The 18,891-nt window shown below is 37.6% G+C and overlaps 2 protein-coding genes across 2 annotated transcripts; one reads left to right on the forward strand and one right to left on the reverse strand.

The window, feature by feature from the left end:
* Positions 1-213: 213 nt before the first annotated feature.
* RpL7A (ribosomal protein L7A) lies at positions 214-11,387 on the reverse strand. Its single transcript, XM_089231194.1, has 7 exons — positions 11,259-11,387; positions 9,593-9,710; positions 9,186-9,335; positions 7,295-7,515; positions 7,047-7,177; positions 1,851-1,920; positions 214-357 (listed from the first exon to the last, which is right to left on the reverse strand). The coding sequence occupies exons 1-7, from the start codon at positions 11,271-11,273 to the stop codon at positions 253-255; spliced, it is 810 nt and encodes a 269-aa protein (XP_089087320.1). The 5' UTR covers positions 11,274-11,387; the 3' UTR covers positions 214-252.
* Positions 11,388-15,093: 3,706 nt separating this feature from the next.
* Positions 15,094-18,274, forward strand: LOC149086985 (DNA-directed RNA polymerase I subunit RPA49-like). Its single transcript, XM_089231195.1, has one exon. The coding sequence runs from the start codon at positions 15,218-15,220 to the stop codon at positions 16,457-16,459; it is 1,242 nt and encodes a 413-aa protein (XP_089087321.1). The 5' UTR covers positions 15,094-15,217; the 3' UTR covers positions 16,460-18,274.
* The last annotated feature ends 617 nt before the right edge of the window (positions 18,275-18,891 follow it).

Genomic DNA, 18,891 nt, shown 5'->3' on the forward strand with positions numbered 1-18,891 from the left:
CACCTAGTACTTTTAGTACCAAGTATTTTTCTTCCATCACACGAGATTACATGAATTATAAAAATTTTATCCCGACCTCAATCTACTAACCACATAGGCAATTCACTTTTTCTTCAGTCACCCTGCCTAACTTGGCAAGTTTTTTTTTTTTAATGAGACTGACGTGAATACTGAAAATGGAAACTACAATTCTTATTGAACACAAAAAACGAATTACATAACAAAATCTTTATTTGACTGAAAAGTCCACATCTAGCCCACTTTCTGGGCTTGTTCTTTTGCCTTTGCCTTTTCCAACTTGTTAATACGAGCTGCAGATTTAGATCCCAGCAATCCACCACCCCAATGACGGCGAATCTTTAAAGAAAAAAATGATTTTTTAATAAAACCCAGACAAAAAAATCTGATAATAAAAAAGATAAAATCTCTAAATCAAAAAAGAAAATAGAGGAGGGGTTCACATTACTATTTCAAATTCAAGTGGACAGGATGACCACAACAATGGGTCCTACTGTTCGAAGATAATATTGCACACATAAAACAAGATACAAAGTGATTTTTTAGCGAGTATAATCAATAACATAGGTGGCAATTCACTGATTTGAAAAATCTGTAGTTTATCCCGTGGCGACACTCAGAATCAAAGAAAACATGTCAAACAATAAAAAGGGTAAAGCAAGACTTTTTGAAATTGCAACGGGTGCCCATATATAAATTCTGTTTTTCCACGACACATTTTCCCGTCCTGATTTTTTAGCAATAATTACCCAATTAGCTTGCATTTTTTAATCATATTTGGAGACAATTACTGATTTTTCTTATTTGAAATCCTGATTGGAATCATCTCATGCGTACTACAGAGAGAGAGTAGCTTTACTGCAACCTCATTTAGACTTTCGGAGGGTAGATAGGACAAATTACCGATGTTACTTAATACTCGAAAGAATGAAAACTTATGAGAAATTTAAAAATGTTTTGTTGGTGGCTTTGAGTACAATAAAGAAAATAGTGATTTTGAAATATTCTCAAAAGACAGTTATCCTTTACTAAGATTATTCCCCTCTATATTGTTATATCAAGGTGTTGAATATTTCTATTCTATTAATATTTATATTTCATAGGCAATTAAAACCATTGTTATAAAAGGAATTTATCATTACATTGAGTATTTATTAATTATTTATAGTATTATTGTAGCAAAGTTCCACTGCAATCCTTAAACAGGGTTCTCAAAACCCCTGTTTACAAGTGCAAGATCGGGGATCACTCTCGTGAGATTACCTGCACCCCCCATGGGAGAGAGAAAAAAACAGATCCGGCAAAATAGGGGCATCTTTGTTGTTTGGGACACTATGTCCAGCCACTTCTATTCTACTCACATGACTAGTGACATCCAGGAAGACGAAGGGGGGGGGGGATACTAGCATAAACTAAATGCCATGTAAATGGGTTGTAGAGAAAATCTATTACTGGTAAATTCTAGGGATATTTCATTTTCCACGTAAATGGGGCTAGAGAGATGTTGTGAAGATGACTATATTGTTTTGCGTGCCTGTTTTTTTCCCCCCAGAAGGTGGGGAGCGCTCCTTGTCAAACTATTTTCAGAAGCCGCTGCTGACAAAAGTTAGAGAACCAGTGATACACATACAGCATACGATATTAGACTTTACAATTTACAAATATTCAATTTCATTTTCTGACCTAATCTCATCTAATAATTCCTAATTCTGAAGAAATATCATTGCAGAACACAACCCCCCCTAGTTCTTGAACTCACAAAAACCAAATATCATGCCATTTGAAGCTATTAAAATTATAAATTACTATGGAGAAATAACATTTTCACGTACTTCTTCAGAACGCTCATTGAAGTTTGTCTTGACAGATTCCACCAACTTATTCATATTTGTACGATCCTCACTAAAATAAAACAATCACATATTAATAAGGTTTCAGTAACAACCAAATCACAATATCTGGTTCCACTGGATTTTATAACTAAAAGATATACACTTATGCATAATACCAATCACCTAGAAAATGATTGGAAGAAAAAATATGCAAATGAGTGATTTTATTTATGAGATCTGAGACACTGAAGTACCACAATGAGTGAAATCAATTTCCTGGATCTCAAAATTAAATTCATCTGGCAACCATCATTCTGGTTACAACCTTTTCAAATTCTGTACAAAAACTATCCAGACAAACAGAAAAATTAGATGTTTCTATATATTGAAGTAAACTGTAAAAAGATTTTTTTTTCATTTTATGTCTCTACCAACTTAGAAAAAATAGTTTCAGAAAATAAAATTTAAAAATTCAAATTATTCCAGATATTGAAAAATTTAAATGATAGTACAAACCAGTGTTTCTCAACCTTTCTGACAATATATAAGGACCAATAAAATGTCAAATGATTTGGCGGACCACTTGTGTCCCATATTACAGGGCATTCCTGTAGTTTTTGTTCTCACATTTTCTTATACATGTTTTTTCAACGGCACTTAATTGAATTTGTAACAATTACTAAAATTGTAATACACAGCGTTTCCATAATATAAATTATATGATAATTATGGCAAAAAATATAAATATTAATCTCACATATTTGACTGGTTTACTGTTTCTTCCAGTTTTTCACATATATCAATTACAATCTGTGATTGTGACTTGTAATTAATTTTTTTACATTTGGCAATGCCGTGATTTACATATTTTTCACAGTGAGAAATATGGTCACCAGATCATTTGATTTTTTTTTTTTTGTGAAATACTGTACATTTTTGTAAACTATGATTTGTAACAGCCCTTTAATTCCACACCATTCAACTATTTTAGCAATTAGAAAATTACACAAAGCAATAAATTACAATTTCTGGCAAAATTTGGTGATATCCCATGTTTAATATTGCAAAGCTCCTGTATTCTTCTTGATGTATGGTGAACCTCAGTATATAATTTTATTTGAATCCATATGAATATTACTAATATAAATTAGACTGGTGAATAGTTTTATCATGCCTGCGTGCGGGCAACTTATGCCAGCGTTGTGGACCACAGGTTGAGAAACATTGGTATACACTTTACACATTAAATTCTGAAACAAGATTCTACTGCACATAGATACAAACTCACCAACACAAAAAGAACTTATCAAATATTATCAACACAAATTTGGAATTAGGATACCAATCATCTTTCTTAAATAACTTTCAGTGTCAATACTCTGCAAAACCAATTTTCTCATACAGAGAAAATGGCGACTTTGAAATATTAATCACTTTTTGAGGTCACAAGTCTTTGCAAGAGAATAAAAAAATCTCACAAAGTCCAAGCACACCTCAGAAATTCTATAGCAATTTTCATAACTATTCATCAAAACACATTTCTAAAAACAATATTTACACAAAAACCAAAATCCTATTTGCTTCCCCCCCCCCGCCCTTCTTTTAAAACCACAGCACAAGCGCAATATCACGTCATTAGATAAATTAATCATTCATAAACTCTGGTACCAGTCAGTTCTTAAGATGGCAGCAATTGGCAATAAAAAAACAGGCAAAGCCTTACACAGGATTGTTACTGTAGTAAAAAAACGCCCTTTAAATCATAAGCACAAATAGGAGAGCAAGCTAGTCCAAGCATTTTAACTTGTTTCTTAACAACCAGGTGCTGACATCAATAACACTAGGCCACAAGTGATTTGCCATAAAAAGTTCTACAAACAAGAAACAACTATCAAGAAATTCTGTAACATATGAAAACAATTAAGGATATATCAGAACTTCTGTCTGGCATAAAGACATTATAACCAGGGGATGGTATCTGAATTTGATGTAGGAGTAAACACTAACATTGAAACAATACTAAAATTGTATCAATGTGGTAAGCCACTCCACACAAGACAATCCTCAATGACCTTGATCACGTCAACTTACAAGGGGATATTTTTTTTGTAGGATTCTGTTTTTGTGAAAATTTTCCTGAAAATGGTCATTTTATGGAAACCAAATAATCAAGTTAATTTATCACAAACACAAAGAAATGAAAGATGTATGGTTTCATTCATTTTTATTTTGTGAAGGGTCCAGAAAACAGACCAAAATTTTAGGGACAGAGCCCCAGAATTGATGAATGTAAATCCACCAAAATCAAGTAATAAGGTTATCGTACAGTTGACAGATGTGAAAAATAAATTGCAAAATCGAAAATTCATAAATGGGAAAGACTTTCGAAGAAATGACATTGTTTATGACCAGAAAATTAGTTCATTAAATTACACGTGGACTATACAATGCAAGTCTGAGAATTTATAGAGCAAATGCAAACCAATGCCACTATATTCAGACTAGAGCAGTGGTTCTCAATCCATAGGGCCCAGCATACATTTCCCAGAAACTACTGCGACTCCAAGAAAAATAAAACTCAGTAAATGCATAAAACAGTAGGAATCTATTCTAAAAAAGGCTCTGCAAGTAGAAATGGTTGAGAACTACTGACTAGAACATGGATGCATAAACGACAGCCAGCAGCTAATTTGGCTATTCCCAAAACTTTATTCAGCCAGTGAAGCAATTTAAAAAATACATTTTTATCAAAATATAATTTCAAAATACATTCTAGCATGCATATTTAACAACTTTTTTCTATGTGAAATAGAATTACATAAAATGCATTGATTTCAAGAGAGTGCCACAACACAAATTAAACATGTCAACTCTTTGGAATTCAACCCATGAAGGAAGAGAATTTAGTCCTTATAGCATTTTGCAAATACAATCCTAAGCAAAACATGGCCTGCAAGCCAAAACATTAATGCACCCTTGTTGCTTATTTCATCCCACCATTTCTAGATTTATCTTTTCACTCATATACATTTATTTTAAGCCTTAAATTATTAGGCTTTAAATATAAAAATACTAGGCCAATTTCAATTATAATCAAATTCAAACAAACATCATACTAACACTTTTTTCACTGTGCAAAGAAAAGCTATTTACTCAAATATCAACATTGTATCAGAACTTCTGTCTGGTATAAAAACGTTATAACCAGGGGATGATTTCTGAACTTGATGTAGGAGTAAGCATTGGCATCAATACAATTATTCAAATGTATCAATGTGGTAAGGTACTCCATAAACAAGTCAATCATATTGGAATTACTCATAAAAAACCAAAAACTGCTACTAGAGGGACGATACTAAGCACAATCATTCTTAAAAAGGTCTCTGTGTTCCCCTAAAGTCATTATTGCGCTTTTAAGAGGCGTAGTTTGTCCTGGATTGGAATATGCTGTAAGGCTTTGGAGACCATACATACAAAGAGACATAGATTTGATTGAGGGCATGTAGAGAAGAGCTATGTGTGCTCTTGACACACAAGGCCTGAGCTATGAAGAGTGACTATTTTGATAAAAGACAACCATAACCTATTTTTATGGACTAATATTACATATTACCAATTATTAGTTTTTGATGATAGTTTTATACGAAGGTTTTAAACAGCTGGCTGATGCGAAAATGAATTTACATAAGAGAAACTTCAACTGCCCTTCCAGGGAATTAAATCCACATCTTCTAACTTGCCAGGCGAGTACCCTAGACCAGTGGTACCACTAGGGGGCCATGGAAAAAAAATGAAGGGCCTATGACAGGTGGTTTGGAGGGCTAAGAAAAAAAAGGTGTGAAGAAATAAAGCTTTTATATTAATGACTATACACTTGCAGAATCCAACAAAACCACCCACAAAACCAGGGCCATCTTAGGGCATGGACCCACCTGGGCCTGACTGCCTACATTTTGAAACAGGTCCCCAGCTAGATTTTTACAGACTCCTCTATATTATATTTATAGTGTGAAAAACAAAAAAAATGATGAAAACGACATTAGGCCCCGGGCTGCAACTCTTTTCAGTCCCACTCTTGTGAGGGGTCATGCCCGAGGGTCTCATGTCCATAATGACCACATCTTATATTTTTTATAGTGCAATTAATTTTGAAAATAAGTAGGAAATAGTGTTATGTAGGCTGTTTATTTCCAGTTAAGTATGCGACTACCATAGTATCACTTTGCCTGGGGGGGGGGGGGCATGTTGAGACGGCCCTGAATAGAACTCGGACTAGCGGGGAGATCAATAAATTCTAAATCAGTGGTCTGGAGGCCAATCTTTGCAATATTTTTGTTCAGTATAAATTCACTGAAAAAATCATTTCAATACATATAAAGGATTTTGCTTCAGATGAGAGTTGAAGACCCTGGTTGGGAGGAACCACGAGAAAGAAAAATGTTTAAAAAGGGACCACAGGTAAAAAAAGGTTAAAAAACACTTCCAGACCAGTGTTTCCCAACTGTACTGGGCCCCTGATATCATTTATACCAGGCTGTGAGTGAAGAGCCAGTTTCCTTACCCATGCAATTCCCTTCATTCATGTTTGACTGTGCCTTCTACTTACAATAAATGAAACCAGGCTGCTTTGTTCTAAAGGTTGAGAACCACTGACCTAGACTTGTTCACAAAAGCAACAAATATTTTTTAAAGCTTGTGTGCACTGAACAGGACTACATGGATGGTCTGACTTAATTCAGGCTAAAGCATATAATTACTGACACTGCTATCCATATAAAGGTTTTTAACTGGTTGATGCGAAGATGAATTTAGGAAAAATTTAAATGGTCTAAGATGCTCAACTGAAAAGTGAGAGTACATGGGTTCTATTTCCTCCACTTCTCACAAACTCATATCTGCTAACATACGTGGACATGCTTATTTGTATTTGGTTAACATATATTGGTTATATTTGACATCCATATTTCTTTATGGACATCTTTTCGCAGCCACCTTGCTGGGCAATTTGTCTGTTGTGGCCTTTGTGTTTGTATAAAATTCCACATTTGCCTTTCTCTGCCATAGTATACCAAAATTTTAGAGGGAAGTAAAAATAGGGTAATAATTTTTTCCCTACTAACAGCCCCCACAAAACAATTTAAAAAATAAATTAGCCACAAAAATGAAAAACAATGCACATGATTGACAAATACTCACGAGTTAACTTGAGTGATGGCAAGTGCTGTGCAAGTCTTCCTTCTAACCACAACCCCAAGTCGCGATTTATTCTTCACGATGCAGTAAGGAACACCCATCTTACGGCACAAAGCTGGGAGAAAAAGCACTATCTGCGACATAATAAGAAAGAATTCCAATTTTAAACACATGAATTTAACACATTTTGTTAAGCATTAATCTAGTTGCAATATAAATTTTTTTTTTGTTGCTACAAAATACGAAATTACCTCGATAGGATCAACATCATTGGCGATAATCACAAGTTGAGCTTTCTTCTGCTCCACAAGGGAAGTTACACAATTGATTCCCTGCCTTACAACAGGAGCCCGCTTGGTTGGAGTGTCATCTTTACCCTGGGCCCTGAGCTCTGCTCTGTTGCGAAGCCTTTCCCGTTTCGCTTGCTTGGATTCAGGACGATACTTATCCAACAGCTTGAACAATTGGGTAGCTATTTTAAAAAAAATTCATATTTATTTAACAGAAATTAAGACAAATATACAATAGAAAACAAAGAGTAAAACCAATTACATTGCCTCTTTACACCACTGGGGGAGTTGATGAACAGGATGATGAAAGATGACCAACCAACATGAAATACTATTGAAAGGGATAAACACAAATTTCTAAGACACCCAACAAAAATTTCCAAGACATCCTTCCCAAATCATAAACAGTGATAGAGGATTGCACTCCTACTGAATATCGACTATCCATGCCTGCCAACTTTGGAAAATGAAAATTAAGGTTATATCATGCGGATCCAAATTATGTACAAAACAAATGTATTGAGTTTTTTTTCCCGTAAAACAAGGAATTTTCATCAATAAAAGTGAAAGATTTTTCCCCTTTTGCAAAAATGTGACATTGTGCAAACCGTCACACATCAGCGAGTAATCAGGGGTGGGAAGTGACTAAGTCCATTTCGGAACAGTTTTGGAGCAACAAATTTGGGATTTGGAGCAGATATTTATAAATTGGAACAGTGAAATTAACAAGAATATTTTTGCTAACCCTCAACCCTTTTCAAAATAAAATTGCACTGTCTTCTGTTATCGTCTTTCGTTAACATTTTTTCGTCTTGATTTTTGTGTTTTAGGCTTTTGACACCTTGTTTGAAAGAGCGGCTATCATAAAATTTTTTGCACCCGTCTATTTAAGATGATTTTTACTTACTGTGGGCACTATTTGCTGCCTTGAACAGCAGCACTTCAAATGAGCTAAAAAAATTTTACAAGTTTTTAATTTTTTTATACTTGGAAAGAAATTGTTGCAAAATGGGAGAGAATTTCGGAACAATCAACTCGATGTTTGGCGATCTGACACTCGTTATACGACAACATTAGCGATTTAACGCTCGTTATTCGGCAAAATTAACGATTTAATGCTCGTTATTCGGCAAAGTTTCTAAACTAACATTCATAATTCGGCAGACATGCGCTTTTTACTCCCAGAATGAAAATTTTTTTCACGAAACATCAGGATTTAACACAATGACAATCAACTACAGTAATTTCTGCTGCTTCCAGTGACGACTTTTTTTTTTACGGAAACACTCAAATTTGCACTTTAAAGCTGAAAGGCATTGCAAGCCATCTTCAGTTCCACAATCACAGACAACATCCGGGGTTTCGCGATGGAAAGCCCGATCAGGGGTCGATAGTTTAAGTATAGTGGAATAAAACACGCTCTTCTCTCTCGTAAAGAAACGTTTCGTGGCTAGCAGGAACAAAATTTTTTTGGCGTCCTTTCCGAAATTCCGGGCATACTGAAGCAAAATTCGCTATTTGGCGCAGAAAAATACGAAAATAAGCTATTGGAACAGGATGGAGCAAGATATTAGTTTTGGCGCAGTGCGGCACAGAGTTCCCACCCCTGTATAATACAAAGGAGTTGCCACTATAGATGTAATATATTAACATTAAATAAAATGTATCAGGGACGAACCAGAGAAATAATTTTGTTTGGCAATCGTACAGAAATAGTTAACAGGATTCACAGAATATTTTTCCTCTAATCTGATTTAACGCAATGGCATCAATTCTCTGATTGAGGCAATTGCATTTTTTACATATTAATCATGGAAATTAATTACGATAATGGAAAAAGAAAAAAACTTACCAGTCTGCCTGTCGAGAACCTGAGTGAACTGATTGATAGAGGGTGGCACTTTCAACCGTTGGTACAAGACAGCTTTCTGACGCTGCAGCCTGATGTATTTTGGCCATTTCACAAAACGACTCAGATCACGCTTGGGTTGGATGTCCTGACCTATTTTTGAAAAATTGTCAAAACTCTCAAATAGTTTCTATAGCCTTAATGAAAAGTTTCGCATCCATGAACATTTTTCAATACTTGCATATAAAGATATGTTACATTTCAGAAAAAAATACATACATTAAAACAAAGTCGAAAGGCAGGCAGCTAGGGCCTAACAGCTGTTTTTTTCTCTGCCCTAAACATAAGAAATCAGATTTGCACAACAGCTGTATCATAGGCCTTTAGCCTCTGGCATACTAGCTACTCACCAATTCCAAAATTACGTGGACGCTTCTCAAATAAAGGGTTGACCGGTTTCTTATGCTCTCCCTTCTTCGCAGCTAATGGTGCTGCTGCAATCTTCTTCTTTCCCTTCTTCCCCTTAATCTGTAAAAGACGAAAATTTCTAATGTATCACATCAACACAGTTACCACTTTCAACGAGGCATTGCTTACTTTGGACGGTGTTAGCAATTTAACTTATTGACATTAATGATTTTGAATTAGTTATTTGAAAAACATTGATGATCTAATGACCGTATTCACCAACACAGTTCAAACTACAATCACAGATAAAAGGATTAGCAATCGACACGGATTGGTTAAAATTCTCAATTTAACCAATCCGTTTCTATCTTCAATCCTTCCACCTGCGATTGCAGTTTAAACTGTGTTGGTGAATACGGCAGAAAGACTATATTTAACAGTACTGACAAATTAATTTTTGCTGACCAACCGCACAACCAGACTTTGCAACGGGAAACCACATATAAACCTCCCATTTACATGTGCATGATTGGAGGATTGCTTAGATAATTACCTACATGGTAGCTTTTTTCCTTATGGGGGGAGGGGAAGAGACAGATCAGTCAAAAGAGACCCATCTTTGTTGCAGAATGGTAAGTGACACTAACCTCCTGTTTAGGTGAGTGAGTTAGGTGAGTTAACCTTGTAAAACTACTGTTTAACAAGTCTATAATCATCTAGAGCAGGGGGGTTCTCAAACTATGCCACAGAACCCTGGTACACCCTTGACAAAGTTTTCAAAATATTCTTTGTTAAACAGCTCTGGGAAGCTAACGTTCTTGCATAAACACTGAATAGAGTAAGATGCCGTAGGTGAAAAAGTTTGAGAACCCCTGGCTTGAGGGATATTGCAGCGGTTTTTTTTTTTTGGTTTTGTTCTTTATCGTTTCACCAGCCATAGTATCTATTTTAGACGCTTTTCTTTGCTAACAAAGACGTCCATGAGCATGACTCCATTTCACTCCCAGCAGCTTATGCACGTTTTTCTTGCCAGAGAAAAATTATTCTGCCAACTAGGAGAGGAGGTAGTTGAACAAGTTTCAGGCAGGACTTAGCAAATTAGAAAATACTAGGGCCTATATACTTTCTATACTATATACTTTCTCACCAAAATACTACACTGTGACAACAGCATTAAATACCCACGCATTCCTCACCCCTTGAGAAAGAATTGTATATGGGCCATCTTTTTAAGCTGTTTTTAAACATTTCATACCGAATATTTTCTTCCTGCAGATGAGATCCGTGGCCCACATCCCAGAGGGGCAATCTCCTCCCAAAAAATTGTGACCGTAACTCAAACCATCTCGGTGAATATCGGCACAATGGGTCTGGAACATCACCGGAAATGTTAAAAAAAAAGACCCCTTGCCTCAAACTTCGCAAACCATGCTGGGTGGTACCACAAAACAATCCGTACGTTTGTATACAATGTAAAATTTGCTCAGATCAGAGTTGATGCCGATTTTATTTCTCTACGCAGAATCAGACATTAGTTCGGATTACAATTCAGAGATCGGTTCACCACACACGTTGCAAGTCATTGTTGCCGATCCAGCTCAGAAACCAAAAAAATTTCTTTTGATTGGGTAGGAATTAATATATATATAACTGAAATCGCAAACTTACTTTCCTTTGCACCATCTTGGGATTTAATGGAGACTCTCGAATAAACTATAAAACCGATGGAAACAGATTGCCGACGTTCACCAATTTCAGCAAATGTGGTGAGCCAGCAGCAGCCAAGCAAGAATGGAGGATAAGGATAAGGATAAGGATGCCTTTGTAACGGCTAGCACCGCAACACCGGTGCCTCTTCTCATCGTGGTTGATTTCTTTTGCTATGCCACTGCATTAGCAGTGCTTTCGTGTCATTCACGATTTTTTCCTTGTCAGATGGTCTTCTAATGTTTAGACCGAGTCTAAAAGCAACACGTTCATCTACATCTGGAGGCTCTTGTAGGTACATTTGGCAGCGTGACAATTCAGGACAGTGTAATAGGATGTGTTCTATGGTTTCCTCGTTCATCCTGCAGAGAGGGCATGTAGCGATCATGTTCACAGTGAACTTAGCAAGACGGTGGTTTGTCTCCAGTGAGCGAGTCCGAGCTTTGAAGAGGAGTGTTGATGGAAGAGATCCATCATACGCGCTCTCCCAGGAATAGGCCAACTTCCTGCAATAGTAGTTCAATGATGATTTCTTTAGTACTTCTTGCCTCCACAATTCGTGGGCCTTCTTGCGAATCGATGTTTTAATTGCTTGACCTGGTCGCTGGATGTTTTGTAGCACTAGCGTGTTAAGATACTTTTTACCGAGGAAGTTGGTCCTACGCCACCAGGATGTACTTTGGAGGCAATAGAAAGAGTAGATGAAGAGTTTTTTCACCACTCTACGATCATCCAGTGACCAAAGTCGGGCGACGTATGATAGTTTTGATCTTGCTTCCCTTACTTCAAAGGTGGAGATACCAACTTCACCTTGGATTGCGCACGTTGCTGCGAGTGAGGTCGCTCCGAGGGCGAATCTACAAACCGAGGTCTGAGCAGCTTCCAGAGCCCTTCTGGTTGTTTGGTCGAAGACCAGAACATGGAGTCTCTGGAATTGTTGCCACATACATTTGCAAAAGATCTGGCGTTGTAATGATTATACAGGACAATTACGCATAAGGTCGTTTCCTGCTCGAGAAGGACACATATGACTAGTGAGTAATGGTCACATGGATGAAACGAGGCTAATCTTGATTAGAATTATTTTCCCGAATCGAGGACTCAGACACGGAAGGAAAGAAGATATGCTCTTTCAACAACAAAGGTGTGTGAAGGCACTGAAGTGAAGGATATTGACATCATCACCGCCCCAATCAAGACCATCTCCGCACATTCGCACTTCACTTTCAAAAATCTGGCAATTTTTTTAAACATTTCTGACGGGTTTTCCCATTACTTTATTTCTCCTCTAAGGGTTTTCCTAGGAATAGGTTTCTTGCGCCGCGTGAGCCGAATTAGACCATTTCGCGCCAGCAGAAACGTGTTACATAATTACGCTACGCGTTTGTGATTTCCTAGCGAGGCGCATCAGATCAAGGCGGCTATATTACAGTATATGGCCTTGACATCAGCTACTCTGTCGTCTACATGTTCCGATTTGAAGGGAAGGGATAGAAAACACACAAGATAGAGTAAAGCCGGGTTTTCCTAGGAGCAGGTTTCCTGTGCCGCGCGCAACGTGATTCGCCCAGCGCGACACGCCGTCCACTCACCAGTAAGAAAAGCAGCATGACTGTTTTCCTACAGAGCGCAATACGCCTGACGACAGCGCTTTACGTCGGGCGTGATTGGCCGACTGCTTCTGGAGGAGTCAAATGCGTCGTGCGCCGCGGTTTTGCCGATATTCTCTTCACTCTTGTGTGTTTTATTTCCCTTCCCTTCAAACCGGAGCATGCAGATGACAGAGTGCTATTCCTAGGAAAACCCGACTTAAGGAGAATATCGGCAAAACCGCGGCGCACGACGCATTTGACTCCACCAGAAGCAGTCGGCCAATCACGCCCGACGTAAAGCGCTGTCGTGAGCCGTATTGCGCTCTGTAGGAAAACAATCATGCTGCTTTTCTTACTTGTGAGTGGAAGGCATATCGCGCTGGACGAATCACGTTGCGCGCGGCACAGGAAACTTGCTCCTAGGAAAACCCGGCTTTAACGAATAAACGATCTTTTTCTCATTCGCCCCATGGTTCAACTCTGCCATAATTTTTTGGAGGCAGTTGTCCGTGTGAGATACCCAATTCCCGCATGATTCTTGGCAAAATATGGTCGGGTTATAACCATCGCATCCTGAAATTCCTATTCAATTACTGCGATTCTTCCTGCCATCTATCAATAAATTTTAGAACTTAATTGTGAATCTCAAACATAAATACAGAACCTACGCCACAACGCCTTCTAAAATACACTGACTTCTAAATAACACTTCTAGAAGGCGTTGCTCATGCTGTCATCTATATATTTAGGAAAAACTACAAGTAGTACTCTTTTTAAAACATAGATGACAGCAAATGTATGCGTGATATTTCTTAACTGTTGGCACAAGCCGTCCATATTCTTCAATGTTCAACAAATCTGGCGGTGACCAATCTAGTCAGGCCTTAAAGGATATTTTCGACGATATTGCTGACAAGGGCGTACCCATGATCTAAACTAGAGGGGGGCAACTCACCGATACTAAATTGATACGTCTGTGCTGTGCGCCAATTACATACTACACTTTAATTTCTCTTCTGGGGGTCAGCTGCCCCCCTCCTGCCCGTTGCTGGGTTCGCCCATGGACCAGGATACTATAGATCATAGCTCTTTCCCAGTCACTAACTTTCCAGTCCATAACTTTTTCCCAGTCACGGGCACTGCCTGTACCCATCATAAAAAGAAGAGCACCCTTACGGCATGCTTGACATGCAAATGCATAAAATAAGGTTGATTTCAATCCTTGAATGCAACTTGTAACAGGTGGTTAATTGGAATCATAGGCGTACGCAGATTTTTTTCCCTTCTGAGGGGCGTTTTTTACTTTTTTTCCTGCAAAATAACGCTATAATCTTGGCTCGAGGGGGTGTTGAAACCCCAAAAAGACCCCCCCCCTTGCGTACGCCAATGATTGGAACTTGATCAAGTGCTCGAGAGCATAAAATCGGGCACGAGCACTCTGGTTGCTTCAGGGAGAATCGCGTTGAAGATGGCTGCTATAGATGTAACAAACTTTCCCTAAAATACAACCGTTAAGCCGGGTTTTCCTAGGAGCAGGTTACCTGCACCGTGGAAGCGCTGATTGGTTAAAAAAACGTAAATTTCAGGTTTTTACCCAATCAGCGATTTCACGCTGAGCGCACCGTAGAAAACCTTTTCCTAGGAGTAGAATTTTTCAGCGCCGGGTGCAGCGTGAAAACGATGATTGGTTAAAAACCTGAAATTCAGGTTTTTCTGACCAATCACCATTTTCACGCTGCACGCACTGTAGAAAACCTGCTCCTAGGAAAACCCGGCTTTAGGAATAAAATTGTGTCAATGGTTTTTTTTAGATAACGGACAACTACAAAACAATCATAAGAACATCCGTTTTATGTACGTTGCTGGTGTAAACATGGTCGGTCTTGACTAACTGTAGCTTTCCCGGAAAGCTGTGACTATACAATCCTATATTGTCAATAATGCTTTCTTGATGGAGCGGTTACTGCCATATATGCTTCATATTTATCGATGATGTTTTCAAATTTGCCGATAGATAGCAGCAAAGAACAGAATGTTCAGACCATAAATTAATAATTGAAAACAGAGCGAGAAAAGAAATTTTTTGCACCATTTCAGTAAATGAAAAAAAAAAAAAGAACTATAATGTTTAAAAAAACTTTCTTCTGACTTGATATTGCTTTCATGTGATTTTTTTCATTTCTGGCGTTTCTTACTCATATGCGATAAAGCCAATATTCGAATTCAAAAAGTCGAGATCTAATCACGTGTTTGTTTATACAGTTTGGTTTTTATTTCAGTTAATAGTGAAATCGTATATCCGAGATCTTAGATCGCTGGGAATAAAACATGGATCAACATGATGCTTACAAGATCAGGTATAAACAGTCAAGTGAAAAACGCAATGATAATGCATGTCTCGTTAGCTTCAGTAATGGCCAATTGAAAGCTGGGGAAGATGCTGATAACGTGCAGTTCAACGTGTACTCTAAAACGTCCGATTCTTCGACATACGTAGCCAGTAGCGTAAAGAAGCGACGTCTCTTAGTTGCTAACACCCCAAGAATGAGTTACGCCGGTGCAGGTTACGACGAAGGTAACAACGCTAGGAGCTGCAATTACTTCCTGTGCGTTGTAAACAAGCGTAAAAAAAGGATGAGGATATACGACACTGCCTTGTACCTGTGCAAACCCGTGCTTGAAGTGAACGACGGCCTTGGCGACAAGAGCGAAAAGTCATTCAGAGAGAAAGTAGATGATTTGACGCACACGTTCGGAAGCAAAGCGAAGAAACGCTCAATGAAATCGAGACACAGATATCAGGTGAACGAAGAGGATATGGAAAAATCCCTGACGGATGCCGTCGAGAAGTCTGTGACAGGCAGCTGCAACAACGAAGAAGTGGGAGAGACGTCTATCGATGGAGAAGTAGATGAAACAAGTGGCTTTCTGCCTCCGATCGACAGAGATGCTGTAGATGTCTCAGAGGTTTACTGCATATTCGATATCATCCCGAGAAATGAATACGAAGAGTTGGAAGCCGCAGAACTCATGAACGCCACTGATTTCGATATTGAGAAATGGAAGGATGAAATGAAGTGTTCAAAGTTAATGTTAAATTACATCGAAAATCATAGAAATAACGTACCTCTGGACAAAGCAAAATTACTAGTGTATTACGATTATCTAATGAAATTTTTCAAGCTTGGATACAGAGATTTTTTAAAGAGAGATCCGTGTCCTGATATCCCGGAACCTTTCAAATCTGGGTTTTTTGACCGTTTCGTTGTAACTTCGTTTACTCAATCCGGTAGACAGTCTAGAACTATATCACCAAAAATGAAAGACAAGATTATCAGTTACGCTCTAGTTATTGGTCTGTTTATTCACGATTTTGTTGTTGATCTGGCCTTAATCCTGTCTGACTTCAAGTATGGACCAGTAAAGATAACAAAAATAGTTCATGTTATGGGCTGCCACCTTGTGTACAATAAAAAGGGGAACTCTCTCCAGCCACAACGTTTGGCGCAACTGAAATTTCCCTTGTTTACTGTAAGAGAAGATAGGGTCAGAGGGAGAGGGAAAAAATAACACGATGAAAAGTGACTAAAAATGTACAGTGATCAATGACCCTCTATAGTCAATTTATAACGTAAAAGGAGGAAAAATTATAAGGACTGTCTCCTGCCAGAGAGCTGGAGCCCTGTCAACCCCACCCTTGTGAGAGTCATGACAGCAATTTTTTTTAAACCAGAATTTTATCTTTTAACTCACAATCTCCTACATTTTACTTCAGATAATGTTATCAAATATATATTTTTTTCATATTTACACTTGAGCATGTAATAGAGAGATGGAACACTTTATGGCCGAAAAAAAAAGTGTGAAACTGTTATACAAGTAAGGGAAATCACCTTTCCTTCCAAAAAAATGTGAACAGCCAACACTCTGCCACTTGAGCATTGTTTTTTCCTACGTTACCTAAACATTTGTGTTTTAAATTTCTCGGCAGGTGTGTGTTCATGTGGCAGCTGTATTGTAAGAGTTGTTAGTGCATCACGTAATGGAGCAGGGAATCAATATGAAATTCTATTTCAAATTGGGTAAAACTGCAATGGAAACCCACAGTATGATGCAAATTGTGTACAGAGATGAAGCTGTATTTTACAAGATAGTATTTCAGTTTGTGAATTGTATTGGAAATACCAAATTTCGTCCCCAGTAACAATTGAATCAAGTATGATTTGAAGTAAAATGGTATGATTATCTGCCGTATCGATGAAGTCACCACACAACTTCATTCACTGTTGTTTTTGTTTGTCGCTTAAGCTGATGAGGGACAAAGTTTGCATTCACCCAAATTCTGAGTCAATGGTTCAGACAATTTTACACAGAGGATTCAATTCTTCTGCCATAATTCGGATGGACAAACGCTCATCTCATAACAAGAATTGCTGAACTCGGTCAACATTTGTGGCTGTTCTGCTCATTACTGGTCTCCCATCTTCTATGCTTTCATGACCTTCACGGAAGCATGTGAGCCCACTAAAATCAGCCTTTCGAGATACAGCTTCATCTCTGTACACATTTTGCAACATTTCGTGGGTTTCTGTTGTTGCAGTTTTACCCAACTTGAAACAGAATTTCTTATTGATTCTCTGTTCCATTATGCAATGTGCCAACAACTCTTTATGTTACAGCTACTGCGTGAACAAACACCTGCCAAGAAATTTTGAAAAAAGAGGTGCGGATGTTACATAACACAGGGAAGAATGTACCATTCATGTGGCAGTGTGTGTCAGGTTCTCATTTCAGAAAGGATGGGGTGATTTACCCTACTTTCCAGTCACACCATGTATTTTAATATTTCTATTCTCATCTTTCGTGAATTTGAATTTTAAAAATGCTTAAAAAACCATTTGATGTTGGACCCAATTGCTTGACATTTTTTAATGTTTTCTGCTAAAGTGTGTCAATATAATTTTACTTTTCACTCATTTATTATCGTCTGTATTATGTACTAAAATTTTTGCTAGTCTTTGTGAATACTTTCTTTTCAATTTGTTTTTACTATATAATTTTAGTGTGTGTTTTGTAAACTGTCAAAAATTGTTATGTTTATTTCTGTTTTAGTTCTCTCCATCATTGAATTTTAATGTGTTACACTTTTAACATGAGGTATTTAATGTTTGTAGTTCATTTCAAGACATGATTCTATTTAATTTGTTCCACAATAAAAATTGAAACACTGGGTAGGCTTATTTTATATGGCACAAAGAGAGACACTGTAAAACTTTGATTAACTGTCACCGTCTGGACCACTATGACAGATAACAGAAATCTTTCAATACATATGTGCAGTAACGTGATTTCACTGCGAGCTTGGGATGAAAATAAAATCTTTTAAAAAACTGAATATACACATATATTGTGTTCAATTTTACACAAAACGATCCATATAAACTTCAATATAAGGTCAGTCCGTCCCGACAGTGGCAACAGTGAAAATAGCATCCTTTATGTTGTATCTTTTCTGAAATTCTTTGACAGTCCTGACTCCATCAATAAAAGCTTTCCTGTAACGTCACTTTATTTTTTCAATTATGCCCTGGCCCATAGACTGGATAAGTGGAGTTGTATTCGCTGGGGGAGAGAGGAGGGGTGTGTCTGAGCATTGTCCACTAACAGCAGTGCATCCTGCAGCAACTGCTTTTTTTGGCACGAAAACATTGTGGAACCATTCTGAAATTTTTTTTGGGGCATAATAGTTCACAGGCAATGCGTTCATATTTACATTTTTGAAAGCATGTTTTTTTTTTTTTTGGATTTTCCAATTACAAGCGGGGGTAATCTATGATTGCTGGTGGCATTTTCACAAACCATAACAGTAATCCAATCTTTTTGGACCTTAAAACCTGGGGCTGTTTTTTCCATAGCGGATAACAGAAAGGGGCCATTCAAGTATTACGTAAGCAGATTTGTAGCCATTTTTTGGCTAAAAATCTGAGAGAGTTTCTCTTGAG

Source organism: Pholcus phalangioides, unplaced genomic scaffold (genome assembly GCF_987345545.1).
Source record: "Pholcus phalangioides strain wild (caught in Gottingen) unplaced genomic scaffold, Ppha-v1.0 ptg000004l_1, whole genome shotgun sequence".
Taxonomy (NCBI): Eukaryota; Metazoa; Arthropoda; class Arachnida; order Araneae; family Pholcidae; genus Pholcus; species Pholcus phalangioides.

Coding starts and splice junctions, on each gene's coding strand:
- RpL7A (XM_089231194.1), bottom strand. Junction 7,178..7,294: donor ATGATGTTGATCCTATCGAG/GTAATTTCGTAT, acceptor ATTATGTCGCAG/ATAGTGCTTTTTCTCCCAGC. Junction 1,921..7,046: donor GCCATCACTCAAGTTAACTC/GTGAGTATTTGT, acceptor GTTTTATTTTAG/TGAGGATCGTACAAATATGA.
- LOC149086985 (XM_089231195.1), top strand. CDS start 15,218: ATGGATCAACATGATGCTTACAAGATCAGGTATAAACAGTCAAGTGAA.